The sequence below is a fragment of the Coenobita brevimanus genome, chromosome 26 (genome assembly GCF_032717465.1).
Source record: "Coenobita brevimanus isolate Jiangsu-jjx chromosome 26, ASM3271746v2, whole genome shotgun sequence".
Taxonomy (NCBI): Eukaryota; Metazoa; Arthropoda; class Malacostraca; order Decapoda; family Coenobitidae; genus Coenobita; species Coenobita brevimanus.
Window position 1 is genome coordinate 48,192,901 of NC_136979.1, and position 23,534 is coordinate 48,216,434.

At 40.1% G+C, this 23,534-nt stretch overlaps 1 protein-coding gene across 1 annotated transcript in view; it reads right to left on the reverse strand.

Annotated features, from left to right (window-relative positions):
• Positions 1-357: 357 nt before the first annotated feature.
• Positions 358-23,534, reverse strand: part of Hml (hemolectin) — a 183,121-nt gene continuing 159,944 nt past the window's right edge. The window contains exons 76-91 of the mRNA XM_080268005.1: positions 23,138-23,252; positions 21,990-22,198; positions 21,238-21,418; positions 19,126-19,250; positions 15,626-15,814; positions 13,809-14,031; positions 11,979-12,128; positions 11,636-11,742; positions 10,281-10,496; positions 8,660-8,839; positions 7,664-7,759; positions 7,233-7,385; positions 6,455-6,606; positions 4,722-4,969; positions 3,454-3,609; positions 358-965 (exon numbers count right to left, since the gene is read on the reverse strand). Coding sequence (XP_080124131.1) covers positions 733-965; positions 3,454-3,609; positions 4,722-4,969; positions 6,455-6,606; positions 7,233-7,385; positions 7,664-7,759; positions 8,660-8,839; positions 10,281-10,496; positions 11,636-11,742; positions 11,979-12,128; positions 13,809-14,031; positions 15,626-15,814; positions 19,126-19,250; positions 21,238-21,418; positions 21,990-22,198; positions 23,138-23,252 — 2,733 coding nt within the window. The 3' untranslated portion in view covers positions 358-732. The remainder of the gene's footprint in view (positions 966-3,453; positions 3,610-4,721; positions 4,970-6,454; positions 6,607-7,232; positions 7,386-7,663; positions 7,760-8,659; positions 8,840-10,280; positions 10,497-11,635; positions 11,743-11,978; positions 12,129-13,808; positions 14,032-15,625; positions 15,815-19,125; positions 19,251-21,237; positions 21,419-21,989; positions 22,199-23,137; positions 23,253-23,534) is intronic.

Genomic DNA, 23,534 nt, shown 5'->3' on the forward strand with positions numbered 1-23,534 from the left:
TAATCACAACTGCAGACCTACTGTAATTACACTACCAACAAAACACTTTACTTCACATTACCTCTCATTCTTGATGTTGTGATTCATTTTGAAAGCTGTACCAGTTTGCAACAGATTCCATCTTGCTATAACTATGGAAGACAGCTTTACAGCAAGGACTGAGAATCTCTTGACTGCTTGAGGTCATATGTTGTAGACAGTCCTCCACTTACAGTTTAATGACAAGCTGAAATTCCTTTTCTGTTTAGAAATATTTTTGTGTAACATGACAGATTTAGTTCCTTTTATAAGTTCAATGAATGTATTATTCTGGCACATGACCACAGATAAGCACATATCACTGAAAAAAAAAATAATTGACTGTCTTGTGGCTATACTGTACTAAGGTGACAGGGTGGAGACAGGTAGTGGGCATGAGAGCAGCAGTGAAGCAGTTCCACACAACAAGCCAGGGTCATTACCAAGAAAATTAGAGCTCCAGGCAGGAAAACTCTTCAGTTATATTTCACTGGGTGCCTTTTCCATTGTGCTGCACTTTTATTTGGATATTCTTCCACTTACATTATAGTACTCTTGTTTCCTTAGGATGTCCTCAACTGATTTAAAGAACAGCACACGTTTTATCACAGGGTAAAAGATATTCACGATTTCATTGAAAGAGCGCTGCAAAATAATGGAGCTTATGTTCACCAGCCAAACATACTTGGTCCAAACAGATGTAAAGCAGCTCTTCTACTGATTCACTGGTTCTTCTGTAAGGGCAAAGAAATCAGGTTCATCCAATATTGGTGCATCTCCCATGTACTCTGGACCACCATCATTGCATCTAAGACACTCACAGTCAGCAATGTTGTCATAGACGGGGCTGAAGGTCACACCTGAATCACATCGCAACATCACACGGATCTTTTCAAACCGTGATGGCTTACAACAGAAGCAGGTTGACACATGCTGAGCCTGACGACCTGTGGAAAACAAACACTTGGTAAGGCTTTAAAAACTATGATTTCACAAGATTTTTTTCTCTCCCCCACATAACAAAGCACTGCTGTAAATATATAAATAAAATCACAACTCAGTATATGATGGTATGTAATGTGATAATTTAATAGAACGATGAAAAAAAACAAAACGTTATATGTGTACCCAGTTTCGGGTTATTAAACGCGGAATTCACTCAAACAATAATTATGGTGACCATACATGACAATCTTGTGTGCACACAGTGCCACACACAGGCCAACAGTCAGACATTTGACCCAAGATGGCCACCCAGTGTTTACACACACAAAACCCCCATCCTTGGCCTCTGCACACATGGCTTCCTTTGTGCCACCCCTTTAAAGACCCCATGTTGCTTGTCCACTGGCTCACATGTCCTGCATCTTTGATCATCCCCCTTGCATTCCCTGTACTGCATAACTGTCTTGCCCATGCATAACCATCTAAACACCATCACTGTCACCAAATGGAAGTGCAAGTTTACATCAAACACTGCACTGTACAATATTAAATGAAATGATAACTTTCCTGTGTGTGAAATACTGAATCTTGTGACTTGAAAAACATGTCTGATCAGGATGCTACCCCCTAGTGGAAAGTATGGTGCTGCTGATGGCAATGAGGGCAAGCCTAAAAGGGTAAGGCATAGCCTTTCCATTAACATAAAATTGGATATTACTATGTGGCATAAGGAGGGGCTGGTGGTAAGCAAGATCACCAAGGCCCTTAAGCTGCCCCAGTCCATGATCTACCATAATTTAAAATCTGAGACTGTCCTAGCTGCACTGCAGAATGGGCTTACTCTGACTGTTAAGCACCTAACAAAAACTAGGGTACCCACTATGGAGGAGATGAAGCATCTTCTAGCACTGTGGGGTAATGAACTTAACAGAGCGAAGCAGACCCCACATCACAGTTTCATCTGCACCAAGGCTCTCAACTTTTTTATTTTTTTTTTACAATAACAGAGGAGGAAAAACAAATGAATAAAAAAAAATAATAATAATCCATACACCAGCTTACAGTTGTCCTCGTTTTCGTTTTCGTTTTTAAAGGCTCCAACATGCTTTCATGTGTCGGCCTTGGTCACCTGATGGCGGCTCTCCACGCTGCACAATCCATTGCAGCCTCCCTGTTCAGTCCCTTAACCCTAAGGTCACACTTTTTCATAAAAAATCCGTAACAGATGGACTTGAACAGCCACAGGTTGGAGTTTGGGGGGAAACCACTCTGGGGAAGTGAGTTCCAAAGAGATACAGTTCAGGAAATAAAAGAACTTTGATAGGCAGAAGTTCTGCAATATGGATGTGTGACAGTCCAGTCATGAGCACTACCAGATGCCTGTGCAGATCCACCATTGATGCAATGGTGCAGTTCAAAGTCAAGCACAGGATGGTTCAAGTGGTTTAAGGACCTTGCTGGCCTTTGAATGGTTATCATTCATCTTCAGAGTGCCGCACTGCATGACTGATTTTTAGTCTCCTCCCTGTGTCTCTGCCTGGAATTAACTTCTGAATGTTTTCCAACTGTTAACTGTCTGCCTTGGGGCATTTCATTCAATGAAACATTGAACTAAATGGCCAGATGAAGCCTGAGTCTCAAACTACTTGCAATTTTCCTATATTCTAGGATAACCCTGTAATAAGTTTCTACGTCTAATGTATTGCACCCTTATGAAGTTATGTTTTAACTTCAGTCAAAACTCTGATTGCATATAGGAAAAAAACTGCTCCCAATCATTAAATAATGGATGCTAATTTGTAAGACAAAAGCTATATCAGTCACTATGCAAAAGTGTCCCAATCATTAAGTAAATGATCCCCAAACCATTATGCAAAAAATTACAACCAATAAGCAAAAATGCTCCATCATTAAACAAAAGATGCCCAAATCATTCAGCAAAAGATGCTTCATCATTAACCAAAAGATACCTAAATCTTTCACCAAAAGATACCCAAATCATTCACCAATAGATACTACATCATTAAACAAAAGATACTCAAAATTATACAAAAGATGCCCAGATCATTTTGCAAAAAATGTCCATATCACTAGTAAAAGATGCCCCATTATTAAGCAAAAGATGTTTCAGCACTGGACAAAAGATGTCCTAGCCATTAGGAAAAAGATGCCACAATCATTAACCAAAAAGATGCCCTAGTTATGCAGTAAAAAATGCCACAATCATTAAGCCAAAAAATGCCCTGATCACTTTGCAAAAGAGCCAGCCCTGTAAGAGCCCCATAATTAGGAACTCAGTGGTTTGATTTAGAGAAATATGCAAAAGGTGCCCCAGTTGTTAAGCAAAAGATATTCCAGTCATTAAGTAAAGACCCTGCAATCATTAACCTGATGCCACTACAGTACTGTATTGTAATAAACACAATGCGTAAAGTGAACATGGAGTGTATTAAAACATGACTCTCCTGGTAAAAACACAGGTTTACTTACTTTTGCCCTGGAACTGTGTGAAGGATTCACAGTGGCCTGAGCACTGCCTAAAGTCAGGGACTGGGTCGGGGTTCTTGCAGGTTCCCACACGCCATGTGGAAAGCTGGAATAGTCCCACAGTCTCTTGTGGTGGAACGACTTTAGGCTTGCAGTCACCTAGTGTAGAAGATAACCTCAGGTAATAAATAATGGCAAATGTATCTGCTAAAATTTCACTACTGCATACCTGTAGTGATGGATGGGGGCATTCATTTCACCAACTTGACAAAGTGCTATGTGAGTGACATGCGAAATTGTTTCTTTTAGTCCAGAAACTCATTTACCATACTAGGTGGTAACCATATAACCAAAGTCACTCCAATCAGATGTGGCCCGTAAGGGTTTAAATCTGAGGGGTATGATTTATTGCAAACATAACAGCACTCATGCATGCGACTAATCATTCTTACCTATGCTCTCTGGACTAATTAAGAATGCTACCCCAAGCTCTTATTTTCCTGATGGTGATATACAGCATTGCAAGGTAAATAAACTGACAGATAGGTATCGAGTTTTATACAGCGGTTAAGGTGGGATGAATTGGCAATCACAGGAACCAATTAACCCTATTTACACACAAAGTATATGCATGAGTTTCCCAATACTGAGTGTAGTGATGGTTTTACTGATTCCACTTAGTCATAAAATTCTTGTTTTACATGTGCTTTGTGTATACTACACATGCTTTCTGTGCACTGTGTGTGTGTGTGTGTGTGTGTGTGTGTGTGTGTGTGTGTGTGTAAAAGTAGATTTTTGTGTCGGCAAGGTGCTTAGGGTATTTTGGTACAGATATACGAAAAAAGGATGACGGAGCGAGTGGCCAGATGCAGATAGGCCTTTATATATCATACATCTTTCTTTTCTTTTCTTGAATGGTTTTCGATAACATCGTTCTCTGACAGTAGCAGGTATCTGTGTTACTCAAGGGTCCATTGTATAAAATCCACCCAAGGAGATGAGGAAAAACAAATGTTAACTTCCTGTTTCTCAGGGACTAGAAATATTACATGAAACAAAATCAATACTGTGCACCTAGCTTATAGACCAGAATAAAGGAACTATTATCTGAGTTATATACTTTCTCCAAATAAATAGCAATGCTTAACCAAGTGCCTCTGAATGACAGATATGTAATAAACATCTAGTCCCTTCTTACAATCATATATTACTAGCAGTTAAGTATGAAGTCCTCTTCTCATAATTGCAATGAACTCTGATGTGGTACTTACTCTTGGGTGTTACTGTGATGTTACAGAGGCGGCAGCAACCAAGCTCATCCATGTAAATCTCATCTTCAGGGCACTCAGGGTCAAAGTAAGGGCATTCACGTTTGACAGCCACAATGGTAATGACTTCATCACGAACATCACAGGTGTACTCATAGCAGATATCATCTTCTTTGTGCCATCGTTCGCCAATGTCATATATGTGTCCATCATCCACACAGTGAGTTTTGATGCACTTGCCACAGCACTCACTAAAGATGGGATCACCGTGAAAGGAGAATAAGAAAGGCATCAAATGATTTTCAAGTTCACCTTAATTTCAATACTGTATTCACTGATTAAACCTATACTTCAATATGAAGGGAATGGACAACAAAACTGTCACTACCAATCAACCTATAATCCTACAAACAATGGATTTTGAAGTATTGGTATCCTGAAAAAGCAAACACAATGCATAAAAGTATAAGACATAAGAAAGGAGATCTGTAATGAAACAGGACAAATATCCATTCACCCATCATATATATATTTTTTTGTCAGTCATACTAAATAACAGAACACCATTTATGTATTTTACTTTAAGATATGCTTTGCAAATGCAAAATAAAACAGATGGTCAGGAAAAAGGATTTGAACATCTGGTTAGAAATGAAGAGAGCAGCTTTACAACTGAGATAGGAAGAACAGATTAAATACTTGCAATTTAGCAGATAGTGAGAAAAGCATGTGAGGAAAACTATACTGTATAGTTGTGAAATTTCTGGATCTGGAAACAGTGTAAGGAACAGTGAAAGGGAGGGATATATGGAATTCTTTACATACACCTCTTATAGATGGAAAACTGCTGAGTACCATGAAAAAAAAAAAAAAAAAAAAAAAAAAAAAAAATCACCATCATCATCATCATTATCTAATCCAGTGTTGCCCCATAAGGAGCGTCTGAGCCTGGGGTTGGGCAAGTTGGTCCTGACATTTAAGATGAGAGTGACCAGCCACACTCATCCCCATGTGGCATTACATAAGCAACCCAACCATCCCTTGGATATAAACCTGTACTGGCTCAATCCAACTGGCACGCCTTAATTAACCACTAAACCACCAGGCGCCATTATTTGGTTATATGGTTACCACCCAGCATAGTAAATGGTCTCCTGGAGTAAATGAAACTGTTTAGCTTGCCACTCAGTGTAGAGTCACCTGCAGACAGAAGGAAGATGAAAGAATGAAGGAAAGAAAGACAGAAAAGGAAGGAAGGACAGACGGAAGGAAGAGAAGAAAGGGCAGTCACCTGAGAGCAGCACTACATTGAGTGAGTGGATGGTGAGCACCCCCACCTCCACCACCTCCTCCTCCTCCTCCTCCTACTACTACTCCTACTACTCCTAGTAATAATAATAAAAATACAGTAATAATAATAACAGTGATAATAACAATAATAATAATAATAATAATAAAAATAATGATGATAATTATAATAATACATGAAACTGATTCAAGGTTCATCTGTATTAACTTACTTTCTTTCCTATTATCAAAACACACATTACCCCAAATTACCTAAACCATTTTCATCCATTTACATGAGTAAGTTCACTTGGGATTTAAAAAAGAAAAAAGAAAAAAATCTGGTGATCCCAAATATCACTCAAAAACTAGACCTGGGCTAAGCAATCCAGTTTTTTATGGCACACTGTCCACGATTCATACAAAAAATCTGCTCCCTAATACAGTACCTATCATCTGTAGGCTGTGTATACGTGGAGCCCTCTTCGCACCGCATGTCACAAGTGGTTTCCTTTTCCCGCCGGGTTACATTTCCATCCTGACCAGCTCTACAGCTAATGGTGGTACACCTGTCTTTGGGATCGTGCACATCCTCGCCACTCTGTGTATATAATGTCCAAGTAAAGTACATAGCACTAAATAATTTCTTACTTAACTGTACAGTACTAATCACAAAAGTTTTCAGAATATACCATGTACTGGTGAAATTAGGGATGACAATTGTACTTTGATATCTGACTGAAGGACTTGAGTACACATCTGCATGCCTAGCTAGAACATGCTGGCAGCAGGATGGGATTAACTGAAAATTTCATGTGGCAAAATTTATCAACCAAACATATGCTACTCTTATTTTGGTAAAATAATTATTGCATAGAACAGCAGTTATTTCCACTGTGCAATATTAAAGTTTCAATTTAAATTACTTAGATTTTACTATATTTTGTTGTCTCAGAGTTCCTTTCATGAGAACCCTGCACCTTGCAAGAAACTGGCCAGAGTCTCACAGTGCTCCCTGAGATATCGAGTGTTGTTTGTGTGGTACTGGCATTTCTGATATGCTAAGCTAGGCGTTCAGTGGGTCAGTGTTGCATGAAAGAAGCGTGATGGCCTGAATGCGATCTATCCCATATCAACAATGATATAAAAAGTCCAAATTATGTTATCAAAGTTATTCACCTTAATCAATGTTTGTGAAGATACATAATAAAACATGAAAGAACGTACCTGTATGGTGACTTCATTTAGGAGACAGGCACTACGGGTGTAGACAGGGCAGCACTGACCAGGTACAGGGGTTGTTTCAAATGTGTAGAGTTCTAATTCTTCATCTGATGGTTCTGAACACTGCACCTCAACAGCCTGCACTTGAATCTGGTCCTACCAGTTTTGAAGAAACAGGTCAACATAAAAGCAACAAATGTACTTGTTAAAGTCATTAATATATGGGAACTCAAAACAGTTTGATTCAACACAGACTGTATTTGTAAAAGTCATAAAATGTATGTACTGTACACAATTTGGCTATACTATAAAATCTCTTCAAGGAGACTGATCAGTAATCCAGTTTAATTCTGTGAAATGAGTTGCACAGCCCAGCAGTTTATATAAATTCAGAAACTGAAAGACAACATAAGAAGGAAGAATAACATACTCACACTGTGGTCTCGGTCACAGGTATAACTTGTGCAGTGGTCAACAGATTCCCAGCTCTCACCCACATTCCTCTCAACACCCTCCACTACACAGGCTACCTAAAGAATTGCCAGAGGTATGCCATTATATAAAACTGTACAGATATATGGAACTTAAACTGTGAAATAAAGATATATAGAACTTATGAGGTAAGACACACAACTTCCTTCCATAATGTCCATTTCCATAGCATGGTTCATGTAGTGCACGCAGTTGTTGGTCAGATCCAAAATGCTTGCACAGCACAAGCAGAATATGTATAACACTTAAGATGAGCTCCAAAATAAGCAAATATGGAATTTCCAGTCTTTGCACACACCCTTCCTTCTCACAGCACATGGTACATGTCTGCACAGAGACCCACTGCACACCTCCTCCTCCTACCTTTTCTATCAGATGAAGCTGTATGTGTGACAAAACCATATATCAAAGTTAGAGAAATGTATTGTAAGTAAAATCCTTAAAAAGGCTACATCCAAAAAAATGAAGGTGTCTAAGAACATTTGCCCAAGGAACAACTGTACCAAGAGTGATGTGAACTGGTGAAATGATAGAATGATAGGAAATTTAAAATTCTCTGGAAGAAAGAAGAAAGAAACTATGAAAAGTGTATGAATATCATCAATAGCAACAACAGACTGGGCAACTGTAAATTTACAATTAGGTTAGAACAATTAAGTAGGTATATGTATGAAACACACACACACACACACACACACACACAAAACCTCTATCAATAACAATAACAGTCATGACACACCTGCCTCATTTCTTTATGTGTCCGATTCTGGTTATAGGCTTCACAGCCTGTTTCCAAAATCCAGTAGTCCTCCTACATATTGTACACCTTCACCTCCACATGTCACCACTTCAGCACGTACACTCACCGTCCATACTGAATACATACCAGGCCTGTCTCATACAGAACTGGTGTACTGTTATTAGCAGGGCTGTTTTACCTGGACACACTGACCACAACACTGCTGAGGATAGAGAGGTGAAGGTTCATATATCCAGCCACCTGGACAAGCCTCGTCACAAGAGAAGATTTTCTCCCGTTTCTCTACACGTCCCTCAGAAGTTCGGATACATTCCACGCTGCGGCATCCATTCAGGGGGTCTTCTAAAGTCTCTCCTACCTATTATGTAGAAAATTTTGGTTACAAACAATAATATGAGTACATCCATAGAAAGACAAATTTTTCACATCTGGCTATTAACCCCTTCAATACAAAGTCATTCTTTTAATCTTATTTGTCTACTACCCAATATTTTATTCACCTCAGAGGACACAGTATGCAGTGAAGAATGTAATAAAGGCTGCATCAAATTCCTCCAGTCTGAAAATGTCATTCCTAAGATGAATAAAGATGTCTGATAGTAACAAGAATAAAGAATAAAATGTGGTTTTCCAAGTACTGTATTATTAAATTCTTGTAAAGTACTATATTTTCCTTCATACTTATATAAATGAACTATCACCTACCTACAGCAATAAAAATCCTATATTCAGTGCTATAATTTGCTATAAATCATAATTCTTCAACAACTGGTGCTGGTGACATGCATACCTGTACTTCCATTCCAGGTTCAAATAACTACCTATAAAATACAGTACCATGAATATAACTAAACACATTACCAAAGAAAACAAAAGACAACATTATGGTAAGTTAATACTAGAACAAATCCAAAATGAGATGAAACTGTATATTTATGCTGCATACTGTCAAAAGCAGAATTACGAAGCAATACTAGTTGTAGTATGGTAAAAAAAAAAGTTTCCGTAAGGATCAGACCTCACTGTTTTACTACTGTAACATATCATAAAAATTAACTGATTGGTTGCACAATTTCAAAATTAATCCTAAGACATACACTAAACATAGGGAAAACATTAACAAACTGATTACATGTGATGCACGATGCACAGCAGAGAAGACCAAGTGACAGCCCGCAACCTTGGGTGTTTACTCCTCTCTGTGTGCATTTCTGACAAACCTTGCTAAACAGAAACCACTGGCACCACACTCCATGGACATCTATAGATCCCAGTGACAGGGTAAGGGGTTAATGTTTTAACTCATATTCAGTGCTAGATGATTTCTTGTCATTCACAGGTCCATAGGATGAACCTTTACTGGGCACTAAACTGCATCCTGTTATCCAGGAAGTGTTAACTACCTGTACTAATTTACAGCGCATTCTGCATTCACACCCTTACCATTCCATACAGCCACACGATCCTGTCTAGATAGTCTTGAGTTGACATAAGGCCTGGATGTGAGGCTTCCTGAACTGGTTTTGAGAAATTGTTTAGAATGTAGGGAGCTCCCTGTATACACTATCCCCTCCCTTTCAGCTACCTGTACTTCAGTGTGGGAAATACATATGCATTACTGTTATATCCCAACCTCAAGGATACCACCGAAGAGATCTGCAGCTGAAGCCTCTGTCTAATAGTGATTGGCTATGTGGTTATTTAACTGGCTCATAGCAATACTTCACTCTCATTCTCATGGCAGCCATCCAGCTTCTACTGACTACTTCAGTTCCACTGATGTATGATGGTAAACTCACCTCAATCTCCTCATAATCATCAATGCAAGCTGTTCTGAAGATATCTGGGCAGCATGATCCAGGAACCTCTGCACTTTCTAGACGGTATTCTCCATGGTCCGGGTGTGCTGTCAGTGGAGGGCAGGTCTGCTGAGAACACTTGTGTTGAGGCATCCCATCTCCCCCAACCACACACCGGCAGGTCTGACACAGCCCATCCTCCCAAGTCTCATTTACCTGAGTAGAACCAGGAAGTGGTTGTTGCCATTAGTGATGTGGTCCATTCGAGGGACAGGGAGGATGTGTGGAATGTCTATAAAACCAAGAAGAGCTGTCCAGTTACTGCATATTGGTACCACAAAATGATGTTCCTCTCTGGCAACCAAAAAAATGGTTGACAGCAATACTGAGAATAACAGCATGTCCTCTGCAGCTTTATCACGTCAGATATTCTCAAATGCATAGAAATAGCTACATACTGGTAAGGCATCATGAAGAATGTACACCAGCTCAGTAATGGTATCTTTTTTCAATTCTGTACTCTTTTATCAGAAATGACAAGCTTCTTGACAATGATCAAAAGGATACTGTGCTTTCTCATAACCCACTGAGTACAGTGACACCTTTTATTCTTTCATTTCTGCTTTATTTCATTACAACTGGAGGTTACCCTGGGGTCCCTATCACTGCAATTGACTGACTGTCAATAGGCATCATTTGCTCAACTCTGAGATGTCTTCCTTATTTCCATTTTCACTTTATTTTCCAGCAACAAGTCATACAAACAATATAGTATCACTCAATGATAAATGAAACCAAAGAGGTAGTACTGTAATCAATACATAAAAAAACACTGATAGAGTAAAATAATATCTTGGTGTCTTTAATGGCTCTGTCGTTTGACTGTTGAATCCTAGGGCTCATACTGTATTGTTTATAATGGCTCCAACATACTGCACTTGCATGTGTTGGCCTTGGTCACTTAATGATGGCTCTCCATGCTGCTCAACCTCTGGCAGCTTCCATATTCAGTCCCTCATCCTAAGCCCTTACCCTCAAAATACATTAAAACACACAGATATTTTATATTTTTTTAAAGAATACTTTTCAAATAAAAACTTTTTAAAGGACACTCTGTAAATGCATTGCAGCTTTGGAAATCTATAGCTCAGAGAAGGTATAGGGACCTGGCTGCTATTGTTTTTTAAACAATTTAAGAGCACAAGAAAACATAAAGGGAAAATTAATATTCTGAAAAATATAATCACCCACTTACTTCTGGAAGCTAAAACAAAAGCATCATAGTAACTACTTTTATCTATCTCTAATCAGAGTACCAACAACCAGTGCTGTAGACTTACGACTTAACTGCTTACCTTGTATAATTTTTTCTCTGGCACTGCAGTGGGTGGAACTGTCTGTTCAAAGCCACTCTCATCAACTTCATATTGGTGATCATAGATGCAAGCATCAGTGGGTGGCTCTAGAAGAACACAGAATAAGAAACAATGAATCCAGTTATACATTGTGCTTAATCTAATTTTCATTTCAGTTTGTCTTAACAGACTTCACTTCTGTAAGCAAGCACAGCATATTATTAACGACTTCATGTATAACAGTTTTAACTTTACAAAATATGATTCATTATAAAAATAAAAGAGCAACTTTATATACAGTACATCAACCACTTGACAAAAACATATCATAGTCAACACTCACCACACTTGGTCTCAGGGCAGCATTCACCCTGACGTAGTGGCTCTTGGGTTCGAATATGAAACTGTGGGCAGGTTACCTCTGGACAACTGCCAGTACAGGATGCAACGTAACGCTCACAGCAGCCAGTTGTGTCCAGTGACCACTCCTCACCTAACAAAAACAGACCATTGCACCTCAAATACATTACATTACACTAAAAAATTACACAGAGTGAAATCTCTACATACCAAACTAACTGCAGGAACAATGAGTCACTAAACCTGATATTCTGATAAATCTAATGCTCGACAGTCATCTGAATTATGAACCCGGATTCATTACACTGTACAGTATATCACATATAATGGCATAATGAGACAATGGAGCCTTACAACTCTACCCTCAACATGAAGGCATCTGGCTATAGATAGAGAAATAGATTAGAAGTATCTATTGCAAAATAGGAAAAGTATATGATGCGATACTTACTGATAGAGTTTGGGAAATAACAGAGTAGTTGGAGAAGAAGAGGGAGGTTTTAGGAAGGGAAAAGGTTGTGTAGATCAGATAATCATTCTTAGGTCTTTAGTGGAAAAGTTTCTAGAGTAGAGAACGAAGTTGTATGTGCCCTTCATGGATTTGGAAAGAGCATATGACAGGGTGGATAGACAAGGAATGTGGAAAATATTAAGAATATATGGTGTAAATGAGATGCTGTTGAATGCCGTGGAGAGTATGTATGAGGGTGCTAAGGCTGCCATGCTTATGGATAGTGAACTGAGTGAATTTTTCTATTTGAAGGTTGGACTGAACCATGGTTGTTCAATCTGTATATGGATGGGGTTATAAAAAAGGTATATATAAGGTAGGGCAGTGGATGCTGGAGCAGCCCTAATAAGAGAGGGCAGCGTTTGGAAACTTCCTGTACTATTGTTTGCAAGTAATACTGTGTTGTAAAGTGAAGACGAAGTGGGACTGCAGGGACTGGTAAATGAGTTTGGAAGACTGTGTAAGAAATGGAATCTAAAGGTGAATGTAGGGAGGTGTAAAGCTAGGGTCTTCAAAAGAAATGAAGTCAATGAATGTACAGTGAGGCTGGATGATGAAATGGGAAATGTGAGTGCATTCAATTACCTGGGTAGTGTGATGAGTAAGGATGGAAAATTGGGAGGTGAAGTGCTTGAAACAGTATAACAGGGAAGAAAGGTTGCTGGTTCCTTGAAAGCAATGATGCACAGGAATGAGTGCATAGAAGTAAAAAAGTAGCTGCATGATAGTATTGTGATACCAACTGTAACATATGGAAGTGAAACTTGGACCTTGTAGGAAGGACACAAGTCAAGAGTGAAAGCAGTGGAGAGTTATCTGAAAGGAGCATGTGGAGTTACATGGAGAGACAGACTGACAAATAAGGAAGTGAAGGTGCGATGTGGTATGGATATGGATGTAATAGACAGCGTTTGGAGAAATACAGTGTGGAGGTTTGGCCACATGGAGAGGATGAAGAGCAAGAGACTAAAAAGGAGTGTATATGTGAGTGAGGTGGAGTGGGAGGCTGAGAATGAGATGGGGGGTTGAAGTGGAGAGATATACTGTATGAGAGAGGGGGGTGTGAGCTGGGATCAGGGCAGTGAAATGGTGGGGGATAGGGTGACATGGGGACAGGGCGACATGGAGGCAATTTGTTTGTGGCCACCCCTTACGGGATTAAGGCATCTGGCAATACTAGATGGACAGATGCTGCAAAAAACAAAACTAAAAGAAAGTTTAGCATCACAGAAGTTAGTTTTACCCAATGATTATTGTACTGTATACTGTACTATGATTAAAGTGTTTCATTTATGCCTCTACCTGGTTTGAGCTTCTGGCTTTCAGGAATGACTGGCTCAGGACAGTCCTCAGGTTCTAAACAGACACAGGCATACTGAGGGCACACCCCTACAGCCTTAATAAGCTTAAGATGCTGCCCATAGCCACATGTGTCTGCTGGCTTACTGATCTCCTCAGGACAGTCAGGTACATCCACCTCACATTTCTTTCTTGGTCCACAACAATCATCCCCTGTACCTGGCACCTGTTGTACAAGGAGAAGCTAAGGATAAGAAGAGCTAAAAAGTCAACCACAGATAATAAACACAACAATTATCCAACAACAGTGAAGAGGCTAAGGAGAAGAAAATAAAGGCAGGCATAGATCACAAACACTACAACAGAAGATGAGCTAAGGTTCAAACAGCTAAAAGTCATGAACAGATGATACTCACTACAATTATTTAGTACAATCTTTCCTAATAATACATACTTTTATGGGTGACAAAACACCCTTGCAGCTTATGAAACACAGGGTGTGCTTCAGCTTGAGGGATCAATGCAGGAAGTGGGGACTCACAGTGTTGGAGGTAACACCTGATCTGGTCCACTCAGCTTGCATTTTCATGTCTAATGGGAATGTGACATGTACCCAGGGGTATACAATATAAAAACTGTTGAATCCCCCTCCCCTCCTTGTGTACTGGGAGAGGCACATAATGCAAGCACATGTATTACATGGAAAGACTGTAGTAGGGTAATGGTTTAGGAAATAAAGAGCCAAAAGTAAAGCATAAATAATATATACTACAAATGTCCAGTAACTGCAGAAAGACTAAGGAAATAACAAAAGAACCAAAAAGTCAAGAAGAGATGATAAACACTCCAATTGTCCAGCAATACAAGACAGGCTAATGAAGAGACTAGCTAAAAAAAATCAAAGCATATATAGTACGCTAAACACTACAATTACTGTATTCAATAGTACGGGGAAAGTTAAGAAGATAAATAGCTAAAAAGTCAAGCACAGATGATAAAGACTCCAATTATTCAGAATCTTATTTTACTAGCTGTACAGAGTCACTAAAAAAAAAAAAAAAAAAAAAATGCCTCCAACGATTTCATAGAAGTGCAATGCTATCTGGCCATGAAATTTGGGTAGCTAAGGATGATGATATCTGTAAATATAATCATACTGTAAAAAGAACGGCAAGATCCATGTGTAATTCCGATCAGAGATAGAATGCTATGTCAAAAAGTAGCCCTTTCTTTAAGATGCCTGCTTCTCAGTTCATTCTTGCTACCACCAGACAATTACAGTCAACTTAGGAAGGACTCTGTGAACTGAAAGGGTTAAACAGAGATAGTTTCAGACCCTTTCAGTAAGAATGGTCATTCCTTAAAAAAAATAAAAAATAAAAAAATAAAGTTCAATCATCTAGTGGTATCAAGACTGAAGGTATCACTGTGCTGAAGTTATAAGGATATATGGGTACTCAGAGTGACAGGAAGGTGATACTTAAGGGAAGGCTGAGATGGTTCCAGTATGTGCAGAGGACATGTGAAAGTAACTGAGTAAAGTGTTGTGCACATCTGAACATCAAAGGAAAGGAACATGTAAGTAGACCAGGGAAAACATGAGATGAGATCCTGAAAAGGTATCCAGGAATATGAAGACTCTATCAGAATGCTGGGAGAGACCATGACACTGGAACAGAATCCATCAGATGAACAAGGCTGATCTATGCGAGCATGGAACACTTTCAAAATGTATACAGTACAGTATATGTATATAAAGATATATCTATGAATTATGAGACCATTCTGTTTTAAAGCAGAACTCAATGTTGGCCACATACCTCAACCACAATGTATCCTTCATCACAGATGGGGTCTGTAGGACAGGTGCGAGTGCTGCAGATGCTCCCCCTCTCAGTGCACTGGCAGCTGGTGCAGGGGTCTGTCTGCCACACTTCTCCAACACGGTGGCCTTCTTCATCACATGTTTGACAGGCACTTTCATTCACGCACTTGAGTTTGTCAAGCACCTGCAAGGGTTTATGTTAAATATTATAGTGATTCAAATACAATTCAGATTACGGAAAGTGAATGAGTAAAATAAGCTATCACAAACATCATTATTCTAACCTTATTTCTTACTTAGTAATGGGATAAGTATAATACAGTATAGAAATAGGAAAATGAATTCACACAAAGAGAAAAACTATCAACATACAGCCTGGTAAAACAAATCATACATCATTTCACCATTCATAATTTTGGGTTTCACTACACAAACGAAAGCCCTTTACGTACATGCTAGAGTTAACCCTCACTGCACAAAATGTTGTCCTAAAGTCGAATTAATATTGCCAAGAAACTAGCATTGGTCTGCGGTCTTCAGCAAACATTAAAACATATTGTTTTTTTTTTTTTTAATTAGTGCAACATTATAGGAACTGTTGACCACTCACCAGGACTGAGTTTGCAACAAGCTTTGCAACAAACCAAAGTTCAATTTGCTCAAAATGCCAAACTATATTTTACCCACTTCCAAGCGTAGGAGCCCAAAGCTTGGCTGCCCCAGGGACCATAAAAACAAAAGTGGAGGGGGAGGGAACTCGAAATGCTGCATGAATTTCACCATATTTCACAACCCAAACACTCTTCCAACTGCACTACCAGATGAGCTTGACATAAACATGCACTGTCATGGATTTTAAGTGATAAAGCACAAGTTGCACAACAAGTTCTGTCATTATTCCTGGCTCAATTTTAATTTTGTTAATGTCATTCTAAAGCTCTTGAAATTATCCTCAGAAGGTGAATACCAAATATCCATCAGTTTCTTTGTTTCTTCTTCTTCTAAACAGTCTATTTAGCTACCTTTCACCATACACCTTAAATCCATATGAGATGGCTATAAATGAACAGTCTCCATGTCGCTTTGCCCTCTGCCACCTGCCCCCTCTCCAACTTGCACCCTATCTCTCATATCCAAACTCTAAGTAACTGGCCACACAAGTACAAATATTCTGGTGGGAGTAGAATGTGTTATAATAAAAAAAGATAAGGTACCCAAAGTGTACATCTAAGCCACAGGGACACAAATATGTCAGTAAACAACTGCTCTAACATGGACCCTTAATACTGTGACAACCTGACACAAAAATTAAATGGCTAACCTTCCAACCTGGCTAACTTAATTACTGTACAGGGCAAGCTGAACTCGGTGACAAGTTTAATTCACTGACTAAAAGCCTGACAAAAAACTTCAGATACTAAGTAATGTGTATTGCATACTTAAATGCTGGGCCAGGGGGGGCTTCAATTGTGAGTGAAGCGTAAAGAGGAAGAATGAGACTAGAATGTACTGGTGTTGTGATGAGAAGGGGTAGATTAAGATAGTTTGGGAATGCTGAGGGGATGGATGATGACAACTGGGTGTGGAAGATGAGATGCATGAAGAAGTATGAACATCGAGGGAAGGGTTGCAGGAGGCAGACCAAATTAGATTTAGGACAAGGTCATAGAGTATGACCTCAGGGATAAGGGACTGAATAGGGAGGCTGCCAGAGATCAAGCAGCAAGGAAAGCCACCATTAGGTGACGAAGGCTGATACATGCAAGCATGCTGAAGCCTTTATACACATACAAAACAAGCGACACTAATTCCTTTCCTTAAAACATAATTCCTTTCCTTAAAACAAGCAATGCTTGGTGAAATGATGAGCAAGCACTAGAATTCAAAAGAATAAATGAGAACAGCAATACATGTATTACCATACTACATCATAAGCATGGGCAGGACCATCCCACTAGCACAAAAATGTTAAAATCTGGGGCAGATCTCATGAATTTCACAGGCACAGTGAAGTTGTAGATCCTTTCTACTGGACTTTAGCTATGTCATGATGAAGTCCTCATCCCATGAGATAAATGCTTATACCCTTACTCCTAAAAGGTGTTTGCTACAATTTGCATGAGCAAGCACACTGTGTGTTTTGTTGTGTGAAAAACCTGTCTTTTTACCAACAGAGATTTTTTCACACATACAATGAATGACAAACACAAGTAAACACAGATTACACATGCTAAAGGTTACAGCTAAAATTAATCCTACAAACCATAAAAAAGTAATAAAATACTGGGATTGAGAAGTGGCTGGTTAGGGTCATAATGGCCATGGATGTGGGTGCTCACACTCAGGTAAGGGTGAATGAAGATTTGAGTGATGAGTTTTCTGTGATTGTTGGTGTGCATCAGGGATCAGTCTTGAGCCCCTTGCTGTTTATCATGGTACTTGAAGCCCTCTCACGTGACTTCAGGAATGGACTCCCATGGGAGATGGCGTATACTGAAGATTTGGTGTTGGTTGCAGAGAATGAATAGGAGGCAGAGGAAAGATTTAGGAAGTGGAGAAATGGTATGGGGTGCAAGGGCTTAAGAGTAAATTAAGATAAAACAAAAGTGATGGTATCTAGGGTTGGTGGCGGTACTGTCAAAGAAGAGGGAGAGTGGCCATGTTAGATTTGTCACAAGGGCGTAGGAAGCAATTCCATCTTGTGCAGTGTTTGTAATAAGTGGGTGCACAAGAGACGTAATGGTATTAGAGGTAGACTGCGAGATAATGTTGATTTCATGTGTGCGGTGTGTCGAGGAGAGCATATGGAGATTGCTGGTTGTGAATGAATTGAACTTGCTGGTGAGTCTCTTAAATATATGGGAGAGTTTTGTTATTTGGGAGACATGTTAGGTGCTGGAGGTGGGGCAGGAGCTTGCTCTGTGGCTAGAGTGAGGAGTGACTGAAAGAAGTTCAGGAAGCTGTTGCCTTTCCTGACATCGAGGGGGCTCTCCCTCCATGCTAAGGGATCATTTTATGTGGCATGTGTTAGGAGTGTAATGAAGCATGGTACTAAGATGTGGGAAGTAAAGGAAGAGGATATTTGCAGGCTCAAATGTACAGAAATGGCAACGATCAGGTGGATGTGCAGTGCGTCCTTGTGTGCAAGGCCTGGGGGGGCTAGGTTTACGATAGAAGAGTTGAGAGGTAGGATGAGACTGGAGTGTATTTGTGTTGTGATGAGGAGAGGTAGACTGAGATGATCCGGGCATATGGAGAGGATGGGGGATGATAACTGGGTGCAGAAAGTGAGAGGTGTTAATGTTGGGGTACAGTTGTAAGAGGCTGACCGAAAAAGACCTGGGAAGAGGTCACTGAGTGTGACCTAAGGGTTAAGGGGCTAAATAGGGAAGCTGCCAGAGATCAAGCAGCATGGAAAGCCACCATTAGGTGACCAAAGCCGACGCATGCAAGCATGTTGGAGCCTTCAAAAATGAAAATGAAAACGATACATACCATGCCAGGGGGACAGAAGCACCCATCAACAGGGGAAAGAGGGCATGCATCAGGATCCTTCTGCAGCTCCTCATAATTGTCACATGTATGCACACATCCTGGCCCACACATCTGGTATTCCTGGCCTTCTTGGGACAAAGCATGATGCATTAGTGTAAGAAATACTGTACAAGGTGCTTTAAAGATCAAAGCAGCAACTACTTTAGGACAATATAAAAAAAATTATCATTCTAAAGGACAACAGTGGTAATAACTGTACCACTAAACATCAAATGATAGTGTACACTTGGAAAAATGTTGCATATGATTGGACCAAATTCACAAAACGAAGTAGTGCGCAGTACAGGCACTCTCAGGTATCTGATGAGGTTAAGTAATGTAAAATTAGTTTGCTTTATGATTTTTTTCCAAGACAGTTATATCCATCTATCCTCCAATCCTAAGTTGCCCCATGGTTATAACATGGGTTATATGGGGTTATCTTATGTGGTCATATAGGTTTACTCTAGGATGATTTTTGCCAACCCGTCACCAGGTACATAGTGTCATAATATACTCACTGCACACTTAAAGCAACATAATACCCCTGTAACTGAATCAGAAGTCAAACACTAAGCACCTAAAGATGCAAAATATCCTGTATGGGCAACAGACATGAAAGAAAGTACGGTGATACAACATTTATCTAACATTCAGTCTAAACCCCTACCTTTATACCCCATTTTCCTATCCTAGTTTGGTATAGCTGAAAAAACTTTGGCAGGCTCAGAGGCAACACCAACAATGACAACATGAAAACAACCCAGTGTGGTAAATGCTTTCCTGGGTTACAGGAAACCATTTGGCATGTCACTCAGTGTTGGCACCTAAAGACATAAAGTGTGATGATGCAGGGTGCCTCCACCTATGAACAGCCATGAGAACATCACACACCTGTATTGAATCACTCACTTAGACATACATCTATTCTTTTGTAAGAGGATTCTGGTAAACCCACATGAATACAAAAAGTTATACAATCATGCAGAACATACAGATATACGTACCATGAAACCACTGGACCAAGAATGATTAGCAACACAAGGTAACTGTAAGTCATTAACCAAGTACGGTAGCGTACTTCCAAAACTAAAGATGAACAGAGAAAGTACAGCACTTCTCCCCTTAACTTCCAGATGTATTTTTATGAACTGCCTACTCCCTAAACACATGTATGTAGCAATGCCTGCAATTGTTTCAGGTCCCTTAACCCCTAAAGACTGCAAATCTTCCAGCCCCCTTATCTCTTGAACCACAAAAAGGGTCCAATTTTTTAAACTTTCACCAAGATAAATTTTTTCTTACCAGTTTCAAGCGTTTGAATTTACACACCTGAAAAAGTATATTTCTCTCTCATATGACTAATGGTTACTGCAATATCGACTTCAAAGAACATCAAAAATAAAAATGGTTACCCCTTGCATACAGAGGGAAAGAGAGAGAGAGAAAAAAAAAAGAAAGTGCACCAGTCAATTTCGATCTTATAGATTTAAAGAGCCTGATTTTACACACCAGAAAATGTATATTTGACTCTCACATGTCTAATGGTTACTGCACCATCAACTGTCAAAAATAAAAAAAGTCACTCCTTAATATGAGTGAGACTGGGATGTCTTTGAGAAGTAAGGGGGAATAAGGTGGTGGGGCATCAGGAGGGGGGAAAAGGGAAGGAATATGTCTGCCATACACACACACAATACAGTCTAAAGGGGGTATGAGGGATAGTTTGGGTGGGAGGGGACACAAAGGGCAGGATCCAATGGGACAAAGGAAGGTGGAGAGATGGCTTGGGGAGGAGGGGCCCACACTGGGGAAAGGGGCCAGATCATGCCTCCCATCACCTGATCTCTTAGTTCCCATTGGCCAGGTCCCATACACGTCGTAAGAGAGGCGGTGTTACCAACCGCCAGTTTTTGGTAGCCTCTGTACCATCGACAGCTATAGGACTATGCGACATTTTTCATAACTGTTGTTCGACAGCCATATGTCTTTAGGGGTTAATGTGCCAACAGTGACCTAGCAAAATAAAGTTATATCTATCACAAAATCAACATCAATGGAAAATTGTCCCACCTTCAGGACATGTCTTAGGACAGAGTTTATCAGACCGCCAGTCGAGGCAGATCTCCAGTTCAGCACAGCGGCGAGCGTATGCCTCCAAGCTGTGACATGCAGCCACTTCAGGCTCCCTGCTCCCACATGCATCCAACTGACAGGCAGATACATAAGCTGCTGGGTCCTCCACAGGGTGACACTGCAAAAGTAAGGAGGAAGTACTGATCACATGGTCAAAAAAATCTATCTATCTATCTATTGCCAGATACCTTAATCCTGTAAGGGGTGGCTGCAAACAAATCGCCTCCATGTCACCCTGTCCCCTGCCATTTCACTGCCCTGCTCCCAGCTCACACCCCCCCTCCACTCCATCCCTCCATCTCAACTTTGGCCTCCTCCTCCCTCTCCCCCCCTCCACCTCACTCACATGTACTCTCCTCATCAGTCTCTCACTCTCTATCCTCTCCACATGGTCAAACCACCTCAATGTGAAGGAACATCTGATGGCAACACAGGCAATTCCCCTCCACCATGAGGCCCTGCAAGGATTCCCCCCCCCCCCAAGGATACTCACAATACTTCAAACTTGTGAAACCAGAGCACCTTTCACCTTGGATTATGGCAGTGTTCAGATGGTCCCTTCACTGACCACTGCGACTGGTTATGTAATCATTGGCAACTTTATGCGTATCCCGCCTTCCAACTAATACAAAAATTAGCTTTGGTTCTGCAAAAATCTGTCAATTCAAAAGTTTTACCATACAACCAACCTTGCCAAACAGTTCTTCATCCATTATGGTGAGACAAGGGTCTATATCTGGAGGGAGGGGTACACACAACTCAGCATCCTTCTCCAACACACCACAGGACACAGGGGATTCCTTCTCCAGGAGCCAACTGCGACCAAAAGTGTCAGATGACTCCACCAAGCCTGACCCTCTAGACTGGAAGTCATCTTTTGGGTCGTAATTGCAATTGCCTGAGAAACGGGGAAGGAAAAATACAATATGAAAGCTGATGTGTTGTATGATGATACATATACAGTACAGTGGACCCTCAATTTGCATGGCTAATGTATCCAAGCACCTTATCATGCAAAATGAAACATATGTGGGTAACTGGTACGGTGAAATCCCCAAATCTTTCCAAAGTCCCCCCTTTAGCCCTAATGAAAATTTTTTACCCTCTCCAGATCATACCTAACATTCCCTGTAGTATACAAACAACCTCTACAAACATCAATGGGGATTTTTAAAAAAAAGGTTAATCTGGGTGTACAAAGTACCAGGATCCTTCAAGTAACTCCCTCATTCAACCCCGCTCCCTCACTATCAGGAACACACGAACTTCTGGTGGGTCCAACAATTGTTCCCTCACTGTCAGCGAAACCTAACCTTCCTGTGAATCCAGCAATCACTCCAGATGATACAGGAGTGACAACATGAACAGTGTAGGCAGAAAGGGAAGCAGAAGAAACAGCACACACTACATTACATCAAATAGGCCTCAAAGTCAAGACTCAGGAGTATCACAATCAAGACCACACCAGCAACAACTGTGCTATCTGTGCTATCAACACCTGCAGCTACTGCAACAGCTGTGAGCATCTAGCAGACCAGTGCTACATATATCAAACACAAGGAAGAAAAACTACTCTTGAATGTGCTTACTGTCTAAGAAGAGGCCACACTACTAACATCTGCTATACCACAGCCTCTGAGGCTAATCATGAACGTCTCGATAGAAATGAAGTCACAGCATGCATCATAAAGCTGGATACTTAGATTATAAATACAAGATCTAAGGTTTCATTGTACTTCAATTAAGTCTTCATACCATGTAATGTAATACTCTCTGATAATTAGTATGGATAATTTCAAGGAACAGTGTACAGCTGTAAATGAACTGACAAACTCACCACACAGTCCCTCAGTCTTGTTGAAGTATAATCGTGAGGGAACACGGACAGAAAAGCCATAATTATCCAGGAAGAAAACTACCTCCAGCTGAATGTCTGGTATGGCTGCCATCACCTAGTGGAAAATGGGCATGAATTAAAAAAAAAGTGCCAAAATATTTTGAAAAGAACAGAATAAATTAGTAGAGCAAATGTGTGGAAGGGAAATGATAAGCAAAATGGTGGCTGAAATATGTTTGCTGTGGCTTCACCCACATAGCTGTATATCTCAAGTAAACTCAAGGCAAGACCCAGGACTTTAGAAAAAAAAAAAAAAATGGGGGGGGGGGATTCCTAGCAGAATTACCGTAAGTTTGAATTCAAGCTGACTTATTACTATCTTCGTATCATTATATAG